Source organism: Tachysurus fulvidraco, chromosome 14 (genome assembly GCF_022655615.1).
Source record: "Tachysurus fulvidraco isolate hzauxx_2018 chromosome 14, HZAU_PFXX_2.0, whole genome shotgun sequence".
Lineage (NCBI taxonomy): Eukaryota > Metazoa > Chordata > Actinopteri > Siluriformes > Bagridae > Tachysurus > Tachysurus fulvidraco.
Genome location: NC_062531.1, coordinates 18,819,810 through 18,840,579, shown reverse-complemented (window position 1 = coordinate 18,840,579; position 20,770 = coordinate 18,819,810). Strand labels below are relative to the sequence as shown.

General features: G+C 36.1%; 1 protein-coding gene across 36 annotated transcripts in view; it reads left to right on the top strand.

Annotated features, from left to right (window-relative positions):
- Window positions 1-20,770, top strand: part of cacna1db (calcium channel, voltage-dependent, L type, alpha 1D subunit, b) — a 116,954-nt gene that overhangs the window by 77,038 nt on the left and 19,146 nt on the right. For 9 of the 36 annotated variants that reach the window (XM_047800048.1, XM_047800067.1, XM_047800046.1 and 6 more), the window contains 22 exons: window positions 964-1,002; window positions 1,342-1,502; window positions 2,271-2,496; window positions 3,335-3,542; window positions 4,743-4,863; window positions 6,277-6,391; window positions 7,523-7,580; window positions 7,682-7,736; window positions 7,829-7,955; window positions 8,763-8,892; window positions 10,230-10,289; window positions 10,363-10,422; window positions 13,186-13,292; window positions 13,548-13,635; window positions 14,793-14,900; window positions 15,029-15,081; window positions 15,657-15,803; window positions 15,965-16,166; window positions 16,628-16,786; window positions 16,895-17,005; window positions 17,234-17,311; window positions 19,324-19,407. In XM_047800048.1, the coding sequence (XP_047656004.1) occupies window positions 964-1,002; window positions 1,342-1,502; window positions 2,271-2,496; window positions 3,335-3,542; window positions 4,743-4,863; window positions 6,277-6,391; window positions 7,523-7,580; window positions 7,682-7,736; window positions 7,829-7,955; window positions 8,763-8,892; window positions 10,230-10,289; window positions 10,363-10,422; window positions 13,186-13,292; window positions 13,548-13,635; window positions 14,793-14,900; window positions 15,029-15,081; window positions 15,657-15,803; window positions 15,965-16,166; window positions 16,628-16,786; window positions 16,895-17,005; window positions 17,234-17,311; window positions 19,324-19,407 (2,497 nt within the window). Of the gene's footprint in view, window positions 1-963; window positions 1,003-1,341; window positions 1,503-2,270; window positions 2,497-3,334; window positions 3,543-4,742; window positions 4,864-6,276; window positions 6,392-7,522; window positions 7,581-7,681; window positions 7,737-7,828; window positions 7,956-8,762; window positions 8,893-10,229; window positions 10,290-10,362; window positions 10,423-13,185; window positions 13,293-13,547; window positions 13,636-14,792; window positions 14,901-15,028; window positions 15,082-15,656; window positions 15,804-15,964; window positions 16,167-16,627; window positions 16,787-16,894; window positions 17,006-17,233; window positions 17,318-19,323; window positions 19,408-20,770 lie in introns of all 36 variants that reach the window. The other 27 variants (XM_047800054.1, XM_047800079.1, XM_047800057.1 and 24 more) reach the window with 15 other exon arrangements.

The window sequence follows — 20,770 nt, the reverse complement described above, 5'->3', positions numbered from 1 at the left end:
ACTTAATTCCAACTTACAGGCCTTGCAGACAAAGTAAAAGCAGTTGTTTATAAAAACAAAAATTATAGACAGAAACAATTGTTTACTAAAAACAAAAACAGGCCAAATAAAAACCTTTGTTCACAAAAACAAAATAAAAACAAAACAAAATGAATTGTTCACAAAATAAGCATCGCCAAAATAAAAATGATTGTTTACTAAAAGCAAAAAAAAAAACATGCAGAGAAATAAGTTATTCACAGAAATACATGCAGACAAAATTAGTTCAATATGACAAAAAAAATACAAAAAACAACAACAAAAAAAACAAAAACAAATATTAACCAAAAAAAAACACATAAAATGGAACAATTCTTTAAAAAAATCATCACATACAGACAAAAAAAAACAACACTACATACGGGCACTGTCAGATAAAGGCGAATTCAACTACAGGTACACAAAAGAAACACAAAGAGAACAAATTAAATGAAAATGATCGTGATGCAAGAAACATGCCCAGACTTTACATACAGTGCAAACATTACGGACAGATTATAGCAGTAAAAAAAAGAAACAGAATGAAACATCTCATTACAAATAAACTGGGTGTTTTAAATTGTTACAAAAGGACAGTAACACACACACACACACACACACAATACAGCATACAGCATTATAATCAATAGTGACACTTGCATTACAGCATGATTCGAAGTTACCAAGGAATTCGATATAGCGCATTATTAGGAGTTTTAGAAAGCTTTGAGTTTATAAAAAAATGCTTAAACGTAATCAGATTTCTAAAGATTTATGAATTTGGGCTTTATAGAAAGTGTTTTATCCTCACAATGTTATTGTCTTCATTTTAATAAAGATTCGAACAAATTGTAAATCTTTGAGTTGTGGTTTAAATCAGTGTCCTTTAATAAAGTGCATTTTGAAGTGTGTTATAATAACCGCATTATTATGTCACTCTTTCAGTCAAAAAATTACTAAGTCAAAGTTCAGGTCAGTAAACAAGTAAGTGTTTTTTATGCTGTGTTCAACCTCAGCCTTGCATGCCTCATCTTCATTCTCTGTCAAAACAAAATGCACATTTTCTGCATGCCGGTGTTTGTGTAGTTTTACAACTCGTATTTTTTTTTCGTGATGCATACTTTATATACCGTGCACTTTTACTTCATTCAATTACACTTGACCACTAAGTCATCATACACAATACTCTGAGTACACACACAGAGTACACACACAGATCTACAGCATCAGTTCACTCTCATTTTGAACCCATCGCGAAATGTGGCATGATTTTTATCCCTACTGAAAAGGAAACATCAAACTGACGTCTCCGTCCTTCTCTAGCCGTAGCTGGCGACGCTGGAACAGGTTCTATCGCAGGAAGTGCAGAGCGGCAGTGAAATCTACCGCTTTCTATTGGCTGGTGATCGTCCTGGTGTTCCTGAACACTCTCACCATATCGTCTGAACACTACAAACAGCCTGTCTGGCTCACTGAAGTACAAGGTACTCAAATGCACAAGCACAGCTAAATTAGTTTACCCTCATCATACCAAATGGCATTGCCTTTGGGTCAAGCTTTGTTTTAGGATCTTATACCAATACAGTATGGGACTCATAATAGATGAATGAACAACGGCTGGCAAGGAGGTTTTTTCTTTTAATTATTATTGCAGGAAAATTCTTATCTTCCTGGAAGAAATTGTCAGATATCTCCCGCTCTGATATTACAGGGGGACAAAAAGTATGTTTTTTGCTGCTGGCTCCTAAATACGACATACTGTAGCATCAGCTTCTTTTATTACTCACCACGTTGAGGGACATATTAATGAGAAATCCAGTGTAGAAGTATTGTAGTATAGACAACGATGGTCAGACTCGAAACTCCAGCATTCAGAACAGCTTCACATTTACAACCGAGAATCGGCTCAGCTGAAGATCCGGAAGTTGATATGTTTGAGCAGAGTGTACAGATGATGTGCTGAGATGAAGCGCTGCCTTATCACTCTCTTTAGATAATGTAGTGAGGGTTAAATCTCACTTCCAGACTTCCAGCAGGTAGACAATCGGCATTGTGGGTAATTCCAAAAACTTGTAATCCCATGGATGTAACTGAAGATCATATTTTATGTTGCTTATAAAGAATATCTTTCATACTGGATTTTATATTTAAGTCTAGATACAGAATAAACGACTTCTGAGCTAAACCGTCATAAAGGTATGAAAAAGAAGTCATCTGTTCATAACCGATAAAACTACACACTTTCTCTGCAGATGTAGCCAACAAGGTGTTGCTGGCCATGTTCACTTGCGAGATGCTGATTAAGATGTACAGCCTGGGCCTTCAGGCGTACTTTGTGTCCCTGTTTAACCGCTTCGACTGTTTTGTGGTGTGCGGCGGCATTGTGGAGACCATCCTTGTAGAGCTCGAGATCATGTCGCCTCTCGGCATCTCTGTGTTCCGCTGCGTCCGTCTGCTCCGCATCTTTAAAGTCACCCGGTGAGTGAGCTTTATTCAATAAATTTATCTGGGCCTCAACTGTTTTGTTTGTTAGACTGTCTAAACTTAAACTACTCACCCTCATCATACTTACTGTCCTATTAGTTTCCTCGTATTAAATAATTCATAGTGAATTATTATTATTATTATTATTATTATTATTATTATTATTATTATTATTATTATCATTTATGAATGGTGTGCGTTTAAAATAACTTTTTAAATGTTGTTGTGATTTTTCATTTGTTTTCATTTAATTTAAAGAGAAATTGTATTTTGAAATGCAAATGTTTTTCAAAATAGAATTTAATAAATTGTAAAAGTCAGTCAATTTAAAATAAATTTCAATTATTTTTATTAAATAAAAAAATTGTTTCTTCAGGTTTTTAACATATTTTTATATTTAGGTATTTGTATTTTTAGGTATTCTTGATTTTTTTTATATGTAATATATCTTAGATTTCATATATATATATATATATATATATATATATATATATATATATATATATATATATAGTCAGATATCTGTCATATTTTGTCAAGTACCTGACATTACAGGGGGACAAAATGTTTGTTTTTTATATATATATATATATATATATATATATATATATATATATATATATATATATATATATATATATATATATATAGTTAATAAACACACACACACACACACACTCATTTTATAATAAAAATCTTATCAAAACAAGATTAACAATAAACAAGTGTTTCCTCATTATTTTAGCTGGTTTCCCACAGATGCACTTCAATAACAACAGTGTGTAAATAATCCATCTTCTAAATTCTTCTTTGCTTTTTTGTCCTTCTTCAGTCACTGGGCATCTCTAAGTAACTTAGTTGCCTCTCTGCTGAACTCCATGAAGTCCATTGCCTCTTTGTTACTACTGCTCTTCCTCTTCATCATCATCTTCAGTCTGCTGGGCATGCAGCTCTTTGGTGGCAAATTCAACTTTGATGAAACAGTGACCAAAAGAAGCACATTTGACAACTTTCCTCAGGCCTTGCTTACTGTCTTTCAGGTGTGTGTGTGTGTACGTTAGCGTCACATAAAAGGTCTGTGCTTTCCATGATACTTCTTTTCTGTACATGTTTTATTATATTCATTCTATAACACTCTATAACAGCCCACTAGTGTACGTTTTTTTAAGCTAACCTACTGATTTGCTGCTCTGTCTAACCATTACTGAATTTTGATGCAAGGTATGTACATTATGTCCTGCAATTAATGCATGGTTTTGGAAAGTTAGAAGACAAACAACCATAACTAATATTTACGATTAGAAATATGAATTGCATTCTAAATAATAATGTTGAAGACAGCTTGGCAGAGGGATTAAGGCAAAATTCCAGAGAATCAGTTCAGAAACCTGATTCGTTTGAGGTGAGAGAACAACTAGAAGGAATAAAGCATTAAAGCTCAGCTGCATCAATCTCTTTAGGTAGAATATTGAGAATAGAAAGACAAATACAGTAGAAAACAAAATGAAATATTATTTTTGGTTACTTAGGCTAAGGTTACAGCTAGATTTAGGTTTTTTTTTTTTTTAGGTTACATTAATCATTTTCTTAGGGGCTTTTTACACCTGGTCACTTCATGTGTTTTCTCTGAGCCGATAGCTATCTGATTTGTTAAAACTGTTCCTTTAACATAAAGGCCACATAAATGCGTCTTGGTGAATCGGATATCAGTCCGATTTTTCTACCCCCGCCCAAAATGCAAATATATTTTACCACATTTCTGGGTAATTGAAATGGAACACGCTTTGGTGTATGCGGTTTTCAGAATGCAACCAAAAAGAAGACGAAACAACTCGTTACGACGTTTATGCTACAATAAACAGCATTTACTGTTTGCTGCATTTGCACTGCCGGCAGCAGTGCATTTTAAGACCCAACGAGACATCTGGGTGTAAGATCACCTGCGAGTGACGTACTTCCGTTTTGGAGGAGTATAGCGCTGATGTATGTGGCTTGAACAACCACATTCATTTACACCTGTCCAGTTTCATCTGAAATGCGTCCCAGACCACCTCCTGAAGTGGACTGAACGATCGGATTTATATCCGTTCGAAACTGTTTCGGAGGGCATTTACACCTGGTCTTTTTACCATCGATTAGCTATCTGATCACAGAAAACGCATGAAGTGACCAGGTGTAAAAAGCCCCTAAGTGTAATAATTCTCAGAAGCATGCTAAGTCAAACCTGTGTGTGGTCTCAGATCCTGACAGGTGAGGACTGGAACGCTGTGATGTATGATGGGATCATGGCATATGGAGGACCTTCCTCTTCAGGCATGATGGTGTGCATCTACTTCATCATTCTTTTCATCTGTGGAAACTGTATCCTTTCAGCGAGGTCCAAGGACAAGAAGAACACATTTTCTTGTAGCCGAATATGACAATAACAGTTTGGTGTGACGCCAAAGTTGGTTATTTTCAATAACAGTACGGCCTTGAAGTGTTTCGATCTTCTTAACCCCCAGTTTTACAATGCAAAACCTTTAACTTAATGTCGTTCACTTAGTCATCTTTCTATTTATTCCTTTAAATAAGTAAGACACAAAAATATTTTGTCTTTTTGTTTTTCCGAGAAACTGCAAAGAGGTTTGTGAAAAGTGCTGACACTGGAGAGTCCTTCCAGAAATGCTTAATGAACAACACTTTTACTGTCGCTATATCAACATATACAACATGGTTTTAATCTGTGTATTTGAGCACTGGACATGCGAGTAGTTAGTATAGAAATAATGGCGTATTAGAGCCAGCGCATTAATGTGATTAATATAAACCCTGAAACCCTGCCTGAGCTTCTGTTAATCAGTAAAATTAATTAATTCATTTATTTGTTCATAAAGCACATTTAAAGACAGCAGTGATTGGAGACCTCATGTGAACGAGAAGATCATTATCAATTAGGGCCAACCACAGAAAAGCATCCATCACCATTTTGTCATAGTATGACATAGTAGAGGGTCAGCTAGAAGTTGTTATTCACAAGATCTTAGCTTTCTGGTTGGAGAGTAAGAGTGGAGAAGTTCAATAAAGTAATGAAGAAGGAAAAAAAAAACAGCTTTGTATACATAAATAAGAAGCTTTAAATCAATTCTGGATGAAGTAGAAAGCCAGTGAAGAGATGCTGAAACATGAGAAACAGAAATATGATCTCTCTTTTTGAGACGCTGTATTTTGCTCAAGCTGAAATGAAAAGGCAGTTTGAGGAAGGCCTACAGTATATACAGTACAGAAAATGTAAGAAGTCCATCTGTTTTGTAATCACAGTTTCCAGGCCTTTAGTTGAGACAAGCTCTTCTAATTTTGTTTTTAGACCTTGAATGTAGGAAGCTTCCCTTAACAACATTATTAAACTGATGATCAGCAGTAAATTTCAGATTTTTGACAAGCTTGTGTGTATGACATGAATTAGGATCTAAATACAGACATGCCTATAATAATGACTTCAGTTTACTTTCATTTACTGCAGAAAACATCAAACACGTGATGTCAGACATTCAAGGATGGATCCAAATGCCATGAAATGGTGCTGTAGTATAAACAGAGCATGAAATCATTTCAGGTTACTCTATATGTATATGTGTATCTTTAGATTCCTGGAAATATATGCAGTATCTAACTTTTTCCTGCAACACGTTTAGGACGATTATTGGATTTTACTCTCAGAATTTATTTATTTATTTATTATCACATGTGATTTGAAGGTTAGTTCTGTGTTTTATTCTTGACTATTTGTATAAGATATCCTACTGAATGTATTCTTGGCCATTGCGGTGGACAACCTGGCTGATGCAGAGAGCCTGAACTCGGCACAGAAAGAGCAAGAGGAGGAGAACAGGAGGAAGAAGAGAGCCAGGTATTTCGATTCACTTAGTGAACTAAGCCGGGAAAACAAAGAGAAAGTGTTTTACTATTGCAATCTTAAAACCTTCTTTTATCACTCTGAAAAATGAAAGTCTAATTTCATTAGCGTGTTATGAGAAGTGTCAGTTTTTTGACATAAGTTCACCAATGTAGACATTCTGCTGTATATGATTATACCATATGATGTCTAATGTATTTGGAACATCTGTGCATCTGTGGCAGCAGGACAGTGCTTAAAATATGCAAATACTGGTAAACAGTTTATGGTAAAGTTCACATCATACATTGAAAATGGGAAAAGCGTGATCTCTGAGACTTTAACCATGGCTTACATGTTGGTTGGGCTGGTTTGAGTATTTCATAAACCGCTGTTTTCTTGGGATTTTCACAGAGAACTCCAGGTCTTTACGGTTTACACAGTAGGGTACTTCCTGTCAGCTCAGACCAGTCTGGTCATTCACCCTGATTTCAATTATCAGTAAGGTGTTTCAACCTGCACACCCTACACACACAGGATGGCTTTTGTTTTTTTTCTCACAGCTCTGTGTAGACTGTTGTGGGTGAAAATCTGAAATAATTAAACCAGCCCATCTGGTACCAACAAACATAGTAAAAGTTACAAAGATCCCACTTTTCCGCCTATATGTTTGTGAACATTAGCTAAAGCTCTTAAATATGTCTGTTAATCTGCATGATTTTTTTTTGCACATGATTTTTTTGGATGATAACTACATGATAAGATGTTTAGGTTTAAAGCGGTGTCTACTTAAACTGGGTGATTGTATAATATTCAAGGTTAACCAATAAAGGTTATGTGATGCGTGGGAAATTAAAGAATGTCTTAACAAAGACAAAAACTAAGGCATTTCCTTGTATACTTTGATTCACATGTACGCATAAAAAAAACTAAACTCAGGGTTTATATAGAATAAATACATACTTATTTGACTTGCACACTTCCTTTAGACATCTACCGAAGGTGTTTTAATGAGAAATGTTTCGAATTTCACTCTGTAGTGTTGAAATGCTCTGTAGTGTTAATAGTACTCGTACATCTGTACTCAGATTGTGACTACAATTATAAAGTAAATCTTTTAACAATCCGAGGTGTTTCTTTCAAAAGGAAAAGCAGCGTGGACAAGAAAGAAGAGGATAAAGGAGCTGAAGATGAAGAAACGAAGGTAGTTCTATTTGGGAGATTTTATAAGAATGTTTGTTTAAAGAAATGTTCTCGGCGAACGTATGAACATTTTTAATATATCATGTGTTCGTCGACGTACAGGGTGCATTACAGGAGGACACAGCAGATGATGAAAGAGAGGCAGTGAATTCTACAGGTGTACTTTCTGTTTATATGGATTGTATTCAATATACACTGTAATATACTTTAAGATGTGTTCCCTGATACCGTATGTGTGTGCGTGCCCAGATGTGGAGGATGACACAGATGTTCCATCAGAACCTCGTCCTCCGAAGCTGTCCGAATTTACCCTCAAGGAGAAGATTCCACCTATTCCAGAGGGCAGCGCTTTCTTCATCTTCAGCCACACAAATCCGTGAGTCAAGCACACAATCACATACTATGAGCTCATGATTTGAATTTTTAAGAAAATTAGAGAGAATATTTAGACCTAAGGAAACAAGCCTGAAGACTTGTCGAGGGGTCATTTTTTTTCCTTCTTCATACTTAATGCTCCTTTATACTCTTAGTTTTTTTTTCATGTGGGCTTTTCTCTTCATTTCAAACAACATGATCTTTGGTTTTTTTGTTTCTTAAACCTACGCTGATTTGGAAGTATGTTCGCTCTATGCTGTTGTAAGCCAAATCTGAACCTCATGGCAGAGGCAGCCAGGATGGTATGGCTGAATTATCCTCAGGAGAATTCATGATGCCTTCAATCCTCGCATGAGCCTCATCCACGCTACACCCCTAAAGCATCAACATTGCTTTTCCTTGTATGCAGTTTCTTTTTATAGCCAAACAAATATATACTACCTTTCTATATTTTATCTATTTTTTTTTTATTTCAAAATTTCAACCATATTTTCACTATATACCATATATGTTCTATTTTTATTTTATTGCATCTAATTTTTATTCCTTTATCTTAGAGCTAATTGGCTCTATTTTTATATCAAGGACAGTCATAAGAAGCATTTCACTACATATCACACTGTGTATATTTGTGTATGTGACAAATAAAATTCAAATTTAAATTTGAAACACAACAACGATGAAAATCAACTAAATTTTGCAATGCTGTAAATGTGATCTTTGGGCTCTTTTGTCCCTCAATCACCATCTTCATATTTCAGCTTAATTTCCATCTGCTACAGATAAACAGTATGTAACATTTCCACAGGTTCCGTATGGGCTGCTATCGTCTGATCAACCACCAGGTCTTCACCAACATTACTCTCGTATTCATCATGCTTAGCTCCTTCTCGCTGGCAGCCGAGGACCCCATTCGGAACCTCTCAGCTCGGAACATCGTAAGATCTTTCCTTAAGTACCTTCGGAATACCTGTAAACGTCACAAATATATATGTATATCCAGATATACACAAAGAGTAATAGAACTACAAATTTATTTAGACCCATATATCTCTAAATTTAAAGATGCTCAAAGGCATTCATTTACTTTATTAACATTTTATTTCTAATCATTGTTGTCCTAACATCATGAAATCTTTCCAAAGCAGCATCTGAAAACACAAGACTTATAAACTTTCTTCATGCAGTTGTAGGCAGAAAAGAAAGCTTTTCTAAGAAACCTTTCTTGCCCATCGTAGATTGGTCAGATCATTGAAATCGAATTCTAAGTTATAAGTTAAATCAAATTCACAACGTTATCCACTTACCCTAAATGTAGTCAATCAGATTTAACCTGTTTTGTGTTGTAAACATGTTTTTCTATAGTTTTGCATTGGAGCTCTTTGGCTAATTTATTTATACTGTTTAAGTTATGGAGTATTATTTTTAAATAGATGGATTTGTAGCAGATACAGTAGATTCTAACAGCGGATAAACTGACCATTTGAACACTTCTGCCTTCCAGGTTTGGAGCCTAGGGAGTGTGCTATTAACAGATGTCAGTATAAACACAACCAGCAAGTAACTGATGATACAGGGCACTAAGAAAGATACATAATTGCTGCCTTTCATGATGTGGGTGTCACCTGACAGTTCTGTGCCACACCACCAAAGATGTTATTCCATCTTTGATCGTTCTATTTGTTGTCAGTTGGATCGGTCTCTACTTGTGTTCCACTGTTGTGCAGTTTGATTTTTTGTACATTTCTACAAATATCATTTACTGTGTCCTGAACCACATCAGTAGGTCTTTAATCAGTGCTTGTGGTTTGAGGCTGGTATATGGGCATATCCAGTGCCTCAACCATAGCCTTAGAAATCATGAGGGCATTAGTCTAGAAGGCACCCGAGAAGCCAAGGGTGACTGAACAAGCTGGAGAGACAGCTCAGATGGGAGAAGCTTTTTACAGGGTAAACATTGGTGCTTGGCTTTGTAGAACAGGGGCAAGGAATCTAAAATCCCATTTGGAGTTAGAAAAGGCAAATTTTCTCTGAATTTCAAGGTTCTGCCATTCCATGTAGTGAAGAGAGGGGGGATGAATTCTTATGCAAAACTCTGTATTTCAGTTCGACTTTCATTACTTCTACCAAATCTAAATGAGCCTTATAGCTCCAGTTAGATATCCAACTTGAACTGATTAACTTCATTGGGGGTGAGGAGTATGTTCTGTAAATTAGATTTGTCACCAACTCTTCTTTGTTGTCTGTTCTTAACTATCATGTTGCCCTTTTACAGATTCTTGGTTATTTTGACTATGCCTTCACAGCTATCTTTACAGTAGAGATCCTACTGAAGGTAATTGCTTCTCCATGCCTTGACGTTTTGTACTAGCTAAGCATTGTTAATGCTATGACTCTTGCCTCCACAGGTCCTAGGCTATGCTGATTATGTCTTCACTAGTATATTTACCTTTGAGATCATTTTAAAGGTAAACTCGTTTCTCTGGTATGGTCGGCCTTGCTGCATTACCGTTTTGTGTCTCACAGAGGCCATTGTACAGTTACGTCTTTGTTAGCATTGCTCCTCTTCATAAGTAAACGAAGATGTCTAAAAAGCATTCTTGTTTGGCACATATGATTTATAGTCTTTTTTTTTTATCCGTAATTTGTTGGCCTATTATAGTGCAATGTAACACGATTCTTTTTAAGTCTTTAAACCAACACCACTACTTAACACCATAGTAACAATCCATTAATTTTCTTCTGGAATACATGGCAGGTCTAAAATATTAGCTTGCCTACTGTGAGATGTTTACTTCGGTGAAAGAGGATGCATGGTACTCATACTCATAATCGTCATGGTATCCATTCACACCATGACACATTGCATCTGCACTTTTGTATGTATTTCAACTCATCAAAACTGAAAAGAAAGTGAAACAGATGTGGGATTATTAGCAGCAAATGAAGCTCTTCCAATAGACTGTTTCTAGCGTCTCTAGATTAAATGAATGATTTGCTATTTTTTGCCAAATTAATGATTTTTATTTATTATTATTATTTTTTTTAAATAACGCCAATCCAGTTTTGTTTATGACAAGAATCCGTGGTGTTTGCCAACCATGTAGTTTTTTTTTTTTTTTTTCAGACTGTGTTTAAAAACACTGTCTGCCTTTTTTTTTTTTTGTTCTTTTTGGTTGATGTGTGTACAACGTTGCCTGCAGGGGCTAATAGGTAATGAAGAATAATTTAGTGTTGTGCACATCGGATTTAAAGCCCTCTTTGCTTGACTTAGAGACCATGTTTCTGTTGTGTAATTGTTTTTTGTGTTGTGTTTCTGAGTGGTGTTTTGTCTGGTGGAGTTCTGCTGTGAATATCTGCTGTGAATATAAATCACAGTTACGATTGAAATGGTCTGTTTTTTTGTTTGTTTGTTTGTTTGTTTTTAAAAAACATCTGTCATTTAATCAGTTTAATCTGATTAAATCTGTCATTTAATCATTCATTACATTTCAGTCATTAGATTTCTTATCTTAACTAGCAATTATAATGGTGACATTATAAGAAAGACATACCAAGATCTTTAGATTATTAGCACATTATTATGGATCATTTATAAACCCGGTGGTCATATTTTTGTACCCTGAATTACTTTCATTTACAAAACACCTAGATGTATCAGTCAGCGTATAATATCTGAATAGAAACTAAGTCAGGGATATATTTCATTGTATTCTTCAAACTAATAAAGCTTTATCCATAAAGGAAAATTCCAGGCCTTTTTTCATACTCATCTGCTAATCTACTCCATACATACTGTTGCATTTTGATATTCACAACATATAGGAATTTCACCATGTTTTCCTATACTCAGAAAAGAACAGAGCATTGTTTGGCTTTACCCTGTGTTCACACTCGCAGCGAGTTGCTATCTTTCATTGCTTAAATTGCTCTAAGCTGGTCACTAATGGGAGTTTTTAGCTTTAGTTTACTGCCAGATAAAAACTAGACTTCATTATAATATAAATGATTAAATATAGCCCCCAAAACAAAAGAATTACTGATTTAAGTGAGTAATCCTGTTCAAAATGTATCATGCTGCCTTCTTTTGTATCAGTGAATGTTTTGTGATAGATGTGTACGAGTCCCTTAGTTGTCTGCAGTGTGAAAGATAGATCTCAACGTCTTAGAAGATGCTGAAAAATCAAAAGTATGCAGGACTGGAGTTTCTTTCTGAAGCAGTAAAATGTAAAACACACAGTATTAAGAACGGTTACTTTGTCTAAATTCAGTGATTCTTTTTTCCTGTCTTAAAAATAACAAGCTTTTCAATGGTGTTAACAACAAATCATTGGCAGGAAATGAACAAGAATTAAACGGACTGATAAAGTACCTTGGTGTGCGATAGCTATTCCGATTGATTTCTTTAAATGTTTAAGCCTTGTGGGTAAACCTGTAGATAGCTTTTTATTGACGTTATTATTAATTGACTTCACAGTAAGCAACTCAGCAGTACCAGCGTCTGAAAAGGTTCCACCCAGCATGAAACCTTTTCTTCCATACTTAACTGTGGTACAGGTGCATTCACTATTGTACATATCACAAGATCTGCTTCTAGCTTTCCCCAAACAGTTCACTGCAGTGAAGTAAATAAGCAGTTGGTGTTTTAGTTGCTAATTGTTTTATAAATGATAGAGGGTCGTTAAAAGCTACATATTTTGGGTTTTTGCCCAGGAATGTATATGGATAATATTCAATGCTTGCCCTTTCCACACATCCCTGTTGCCAGAAATCCCCAGCTGTCATTGGAACGTCATTACTTTCAGCCACTTTGTTGTGCTTTGCTGTTGCCAGTGTGAACACAGGGTTATAGTGGAAAGTCTTTTATTTGGAGTAAATAATTTCTGTTTTCAAAACAGGCAAACAGGAAGTTCTTTTTTGTCGTAATTACACAGTTGAGGTAGATTGATGATTATGATGATGATGATGATGATGAAGAAATACTGGAATATTCCACTAAAGTCACATCCAATACCACACTCCTACTAAAATAATACCACAACCACCCTGAATGACCTCATATCACATGATCTTTGGTATTTGAGGGGAATGTACGCATATACACCTGCATTCCGGTGCAGTAGTAAGCCTGGCTTGCTGAAGGCAGTCATTTTCTGATCGTGGCTTTTACTTTTTCATGTTGTCTGTTATATGTCTGCTGGGCTATTATTCACTGTGACATTTTCATTCAGATGACGGCCTACGGCGCATTTCTGCACAAAGGAGCGTTCTGCAGAAACTACTTCAACCTGCTGGATTTGCTAGTTGTTGGAGTCTCTTTGGTGTCCTTTGGCATACAGTATGTACAGTACAGCACACACAGAATAACCTTAGCAACCTTAGCACAAACAAACAGGAAAAACATTAAGAACACAACAAACACAAGTTACATTTGTTTACAATAATTATTTTGTAGGACTGGTCTCTTATGAGATTGTTTTAAACACTGAACTGTTTAAGCCTCATATATACACAAAGAGTAATAGAACTACACATTTATTTGGACCCTAACTATAAAAGAAGGCTTTTTTTGAACTGTGTGTATTGTTTACAGGTCCTCTGCCATTTCCGTAGTAAAGATTCTGAGAGTACTGCGAGTGCTTCGTCCACTTCGAGCCATCAACAGGGCCAAAGGACTGAAAGTAAGACCAGCACTCAGTGTGTGTGTATAGCTAAACTACTTATGCATTATTAGATATTAATAGTCTAATAGTATGTTATTATACCAATACAATATTAGCTTAATAGAATTTAAAACTTACTGATGACACCCCATTGGCCTTCTTACTGTGTGCACAGAGTTTGTATGTTCTCCCTGTGCTTCAGGGGTTTCTTCCAGGTACACTGGTTTTCTCCCCCAGGCCAAAGACATGCATCGTACGGCTGATTGGCATCTCTAAATTGTCCACAGTGTGTAAATGAGTGAGTGTGTGTGTGTGTGTGTGAGACTGTGCCCTGCAATGGGATGGTACCTGTTCCAGCATGCCCTCCTCGTGCCCTGACTCCCCTGGATTAGACTCCAGGCTCCCTGTGGCCTCATGTAGGATAAGCTGGTCAGAAAATGGATGGAGAAATTGGAAAAGTTCTTACAGTTCCTACTCACTAAAGTTCCTACAGTTAATACTCTTGGTCCTTTCGATGATTCTGAATCGTTTCTGTGTTAAATGATCCATTCAGGCTTGCTGTCCGATTCATTCATGCCACTGTTTAAGATCAAGCAATATAATGTAGCAGATAATAATTTCTGTTTTGTTTTACTTTATATAATGATTGTATGTTCATATATATATATATATATATATATATATATATATATATATATATATATATATATATATATATATATAAATTCTAATGCAAACTACTATTGCATGCACTTGGAGAAACGGCAACATGGGAAACTGACCAGCTTAAAGTGCCACTGACCAGCTTAAAGACAGCGAAGCCACTCAGTGTATTGCAATGGCTGAAATTGATTTGTTCCCATTTATGACTCATTTTGAAAGGCTGAGTAATTCCCAGGGCCCTGATTTTTTTGGAGAACCGCAAACAGGGGTTGTTTTTCATTATTTATTCGTTCTTTATTTATGATGTCGGGTCAGGCAACTGCTACACCAATACACTCATGTTAATACAATAAATATTATTTACTCTGTATACTGTTTACGTTTTTCACTCCAGTATTTATTTAATAAGTACTCAATTCATTAACACATCCATTCCTTACTGAACATTCAAATTGTGTCACTGTGATCATTTCACATGAAAGTTCTGAACTCTGCCATTTTCATCTTTTAAGCATGTGGTGCAGTGCGTGTTTGTGGCCATCAGAACCATCGGGAACATCATGATCGTCACCACTCTGCTACAGTTCATGTTCGCCTGCATCGGGGTGCAGCTCTTCAAGGTAAGTCAATCAAACAGGATAATTGAAGTAATCGTTGTTTCTTTTGTGTCATTATGAATAAAAGGATATGTCATTATACTAACAAACAGTAGATCTGTGGTGTAATGTACAGTATCTGTTGTGTTTAGGGGAAGTTTTACCGCTGTACAGATGAAGCCAAGCTGAATAAAGAAGAATGCCAGTGAGTGTTAAAAGTAGATTATTACCCTTGGTATTCAGTCCAGACCTTTTATCTGGATCAATAATATATAGAAAACCATAATAAATGAAGTAAAACAATAATAGGTGAAATGCATTTTGTTTTTTGACTCTTCAGTGATTTTTCAGCGAGGTTGAGGAAACGTCAGAGGCGTAAAGGAACAGGGCAGGAAAGGAAAAATAGTAAAGAATGCAAATTATAGGGAAATGAAAAAGGAAATGAAAAAGAAGACAGAGAAGAAAGGGAAAGGCAAAAGACAAAGGAGTAATAGGGAAAGAAATAAAAAAGAAGAAATGATGGTCTAGGGGAGAACAAGGTAAGTAAAGATAAGAAAAATGGAATGGAAATAATGGGGAATGAAATAAAAAACATAGATGAATGAAAGGAAAAGGAAAGGCAAAAGAAACTAATAATAATAGGGAAGGAAATGGAAATGAAAAGATAGGAAACAAAGGAAAGGGACATAGATCAATATTTAGAGCATTAAACAGATACAGATAGTAGCATTATGTTACAACACTTTGTATTTTGTGTGTGTGTGTGGTTCGTTTCTACAGGGGGACATTCATACTCTATAATATTGGTGATAATGCATCGCCACAAGTGCGGGAGAGGAAGTGGTACAACAGCGAATTCAACTTTGACAACGTCCTGAATGCTATGATGGCTCTCTTCACTGTGTCAACCTTTGAGGGCTGGCCAGCGTAAGAGCACCTTCGGTCTTTAACACCAAAAAACATGTATAACATATGTTTTTAGTGTCACATGTTTAGTAAGCTGCAAATGCAAAATCTGCTGTAGATTTGTTATATTATTTTACTTATCCCATTTTTTGGCTCTTTGCATGCATATATCTTCCCTCAAGTCTCTTATACAAGGCTATAGACTCCAACCGAGAAAACATGGGGCCGATCTACAACTACCGCATCGAGGTCTCCATTTTCTTTATTATCTACATCATCATCATCGCCTTCTTCATGATGAACATCTTTGTGGGTTTCGTCATTGTCACCTTCCAGGAGCAAGGAGAGAAGGAGTACAAGAACTGTGAGCTGGACAAAAACCAGGTCTGAAGGCTGATAGATTGTGAAGTATTTATGTAATTCAGGCTGGAGCATTTGTTTGCTGTTTGGTTTTATTCACACAAGCAGGACTGTGAGTCTTATTTAGCCTCTTGTCTCTTCATTTTAGTAAGTAAGAATGTGCCTCAAACTTTTAGTGGAATGTTGGTGATGCTGCAGTCGAGCAAAAAACATCAGTTTATGGGGCATTTGCTGGCAGTGCTTTAACTTTCCTTTCCTTCCTTTCCTTCCCTCTCTAACCTTTATTGGCTCTTTATTTTCTTTTTCTTTTCTTCCTCTAATCCTGTCATGCACTATTATTTCCCATTCTTTCCTCTTTTCCCCTCTCTCCTCTCCTCTCCTCTGTTCTTGTCCCTCCCATGTCCTCCAGCTGAACTGTTATCCATACGATGTGTATATTTAAGTACACTTCCGCACTTACTTTGTGTCTGTCTCATCCTCAACAGCGTCAGTGTGTGGAGTACGCTTTAAAAGCTCGTCCACTGCGGAGATATATTCCAAAGAACCATTACCAATATAAGTTCTGGTATGTGGTCAATTCCACTGGTTTCGAATACATCATGTTCATTCTCATCATCCTCAACACGCTCTGTCTGGCTGTTCAGGTAAGCAGGAAGTGATTCCTTTACCTGAAATCTTTTCTGCAGAAACTTGGAAATTAGATTCAAATTGTTCTGAAATTTATAATGAATTATTTTTTACTGTCCATACAGCATCATGGCCAGTCTCATCGCTTTAATTATGCTATGGACATTCTCAACATGATGTTCACGGGAGTCTTCACAGTGGAAATGATTCTTAAACTCATCGCCTTCAAACCCAGGGTATGATACCTGACCTTACACTGCAGAGAGAATTCTTAGAACCTAGAATAGGATTTTGCTGTGCTACTGGAACAACATAGAGTTTTCCTCTCTTCCCAAATTCCAAAGGATCCCTTAGTTTTCTATGTTTGTCCCAAGAGCTGTTAACTTAATCCCTCCATATTTATTCTCCTGCCCCCCACCCCTCCCTCCTTCCTTTCTGGCTGGATGTTAACCCTCTTTGCCTAGGGTTATTTTGGCGATGCCTGGAATGTGTTTGATGCCCTGGTCGTGATTGGCAGCGTAGTACACATCATTCTGAGTCAGGTAGATGTGAGTACAGTTACCCGCCCCGCCCCGCCCTGCCCCGCCCCGCACCCCCAACCTCACTCCTCTAACTACACTCATCCTCTTACTCCTCTCTCACTCCGGGCTTGTCGAAATAGGACACAGGCCTTGTACTGTATATCACCTCTGTAAATTCTGTGTATACTGAGTTTAACCACCAGAGCAGACACCATAGATCCAGGCCACACTAGAAAGTGTTAAAATGTTATAAATATACACTGTATCTATGGTAACCATGCTCTGATTGCAGGGGGGCACTGTGTTTGCAAGAGTCTTAAACCGAATTTATATTCAGTTGGAAAAAAGACTGCATCAGGTTTAAGAACCAGACTATAAAGTGCTCTATACTGTATGTATATATCTTTCCAACCTACATACCACACTGTCGCTGATTATTTACTTAAAGGCATGCTCCAACGTTTTTTTTTCTTATTAATGCCAGTTATTATACGTATGGAATACACTTATTCCTTACTCATACCGCAATGAGTGCAACATTTAATTGACACTTTTTAAACATTTATATGATGGATTTGTGGATTTTTCACAAATGGTGGTCCGGGAAAATCCTACGCTCTCACCACCGCGGCCTGGGTTTGATTCTCGGGCAGCAAAACGACCCAGCTGCTGAGGGCTTGGTTAAAATGAGAGGGTTGCATAAACCATTTGGTTGTGTGCCAAATCAAAATATGCAGATCGGATGACCCTTTGTGGTGACCGCGAACATGGAGCAGTCGAAGGACAACAACATATGATGGATTTTTTGAAACGACTGCCAGTAGAAATAGATCCCACACGCAATTTAAAGCATGCCAGCTGGCTCCGATTCATTTGTACGTTTCCATGCTAGATGCTGGCATCTCTTCTTAATTTTTATCTTCACCTGATGAACTTTCATATTTGTAGGTAAAATAAAAATATCTGCTGATGTTGCTAACGCTGCTGTAGTAGAAGAGAGAGGAGTGATGTACACAGTGTGGCAAAAATAAATAAATAAATAAATAAATAAATAAAAACTGGCACCCTTGGAACATCCAATAAACAATCAAATTCATGGACAGGAACCAATTAAAATGCTAAAATAATAAGTCTAATATTATATGTGCTTTCTGAATTAAGTATCTAAATTAAACAAGTTTATAAATGAAATAAAATCTATTTAAATAAATAAATCATGGAAATCCTGTCTGTATTTCATGGACCTGTGGTGGTCCCAGACCCCACTATCAGAACAACTAACATGAAGTATGGTAATGCAGTTCTTTCACCAGCCTTTTATTATTATTATTATTATTATTATTATTATTATTATTATTATTATTATTATTATTATTATTATTATTATTATTGTTATTATTATTATTATTATTATTATTTATTTTGTCTCTCTTTAATTTAACTAACCAAAAAAGCACAGCTTGCTGGAAATCCAGGAGCCTCTGTCCTAAAAAAACATACTGACACCAGAGACTTAAATTTTCTTCAATAATATCCAAACCTGTGTATCCTTACAGATCATTTTCTATATCAACAATTAAAGATATTTTTAGATATTTTTCATCTTTCTTTTCTTTTTTAAAAACAAAAAGCCGTATGTAGAACGTCTACCATATTAGTCCCTGTGAATGAGCTGTTAGTTTAGAAACGGTAATGTGCCCAAAATAGTGCATTAATATAAACCTATTGATTCTGACCAATCAGAATCATGTATTAAGTAGCACTGCACTATCATGGAGATGAACTAATGCTATGCAGGGCTGCACGCTATTTATTCTTTTACGTGTACCATGAAATGCATCATGTCCTACATTATGATGATGTTATATGTTAGCATTTAGCAAACACAGTGCTCCCTCGTCAACTCTATTTCAATGGCTGCACCATCATAACTTTTGGCTTTCTTTTCTGTGTCTCTCTTTCTACCCCTCCCCCTCCCTTACACTTTCTTTCTTTCTCCTGTCCCACATCTCTTGTTTGGTGGGTGTGAGCAGCACTATTTTACCGATGCATGGAACACGTTTGATGCCTTAATTGTTGTTGGTAGCGTCGTTGACATTGCAATCACAGAGATCAATGTAAGTAGTGGTCCCGTTTGCTTGGCTGAATCCCCCTCCTGAGTGAAGGGTCTTGCAGTGGTTTCCTAGTAGATACCAGCTTCACCAAAATGATGACTAACAATAAATATTCTGGTGTTTGAATTTGTATAAACAAAAAGCATTGCTATGCAAAGCAACAGCAGTGCTAAAGGATATCTGCAAGGCCCTACACATACAGAGTTGCTGTATTAATGTCCCCGTGCTTTGCACTGTAATGTTATGTTATAATGTTGTCATATATAATCATATAGTCTGGATATTACCTTAATTGCAAGTGTGTGTTTTCTGAAGTGATTTCTAAAGATGAAAATTCTAATACCAGCATATTGTTTTATTTATTATGACCTTTTTTTTTTTTTTAAAGTATTTTAGAATATTAAACTTTCCAGGCTACATTTGAGTGCAAAATCCTGCAAACCTGTAGCCCCAACTGACGAATAAACAAATTTACAGCGACAAGACATAACAGCTTATCATGCAGTATAACTCTGGGTTATCATCATTCTAAACCCTGCTTTTAACCCCAAGTACAGAAACATTTCGCACTTGTATTTTTGACAACTTTTTAACCAGACTTTTGAAAAGCACAACTTTTTCACTTCAAGGTTATTAAAACCTGCTCTAAAGTAGGCTTACAGCACTTTTGCAGAGTTAACCTCACATTGCCATGCCAGGAATATAGACATGTCACAATTAGATGCTTAAGGTTTTTATGCTTAAATGCAAAAGACAGAGCATGCTTCATATCGGCTGCTCTATACAGTCACGGAAACCTTGTGTGTTGTGTCGTAAATGGTGACAGAAAACATGATCGTTGGCAAGAAGAGGAGACAATTTTATTTTAACCCTTATGCTTAGAAAAGTCTGTTGAGGACCACCTGGATGGATCAGAAATAACCGTGTAGAAATCTGTGAAAGAATGAAACAATTTCTGCTCGGGCTTTCAGATCTGTCCTTTAAAAAAAATAATAAATAAAAATAAAAAAATTTGACAAACTGTTTACATTTAATTGATGTAAAAGCTTGAGATAGGCCATTATTTAAATTTGTCATGTGCTGTGTTTATCCTATCATGATTGTTGGTGCAGCAAAAAAAAAAAATAATAAACAGATTAGAGGCAGATTACAGTATGAAATATCCAAGATTCATTTATAATCCCAGATAAAGTATGAGCAGTGTGAAATGTGAAAGAAGATTCTTTTTAGCCTGAGTTTACAATAAGCCAGTGATTTGAAGGCCTATATCATGTTAGGTTTGAAGGTCACATGTAACAGAAAATATCAAATAGCTGATGTCTGATAGTGTATTTTCTATTCAATTCAAATATCTTTACCCCAATTC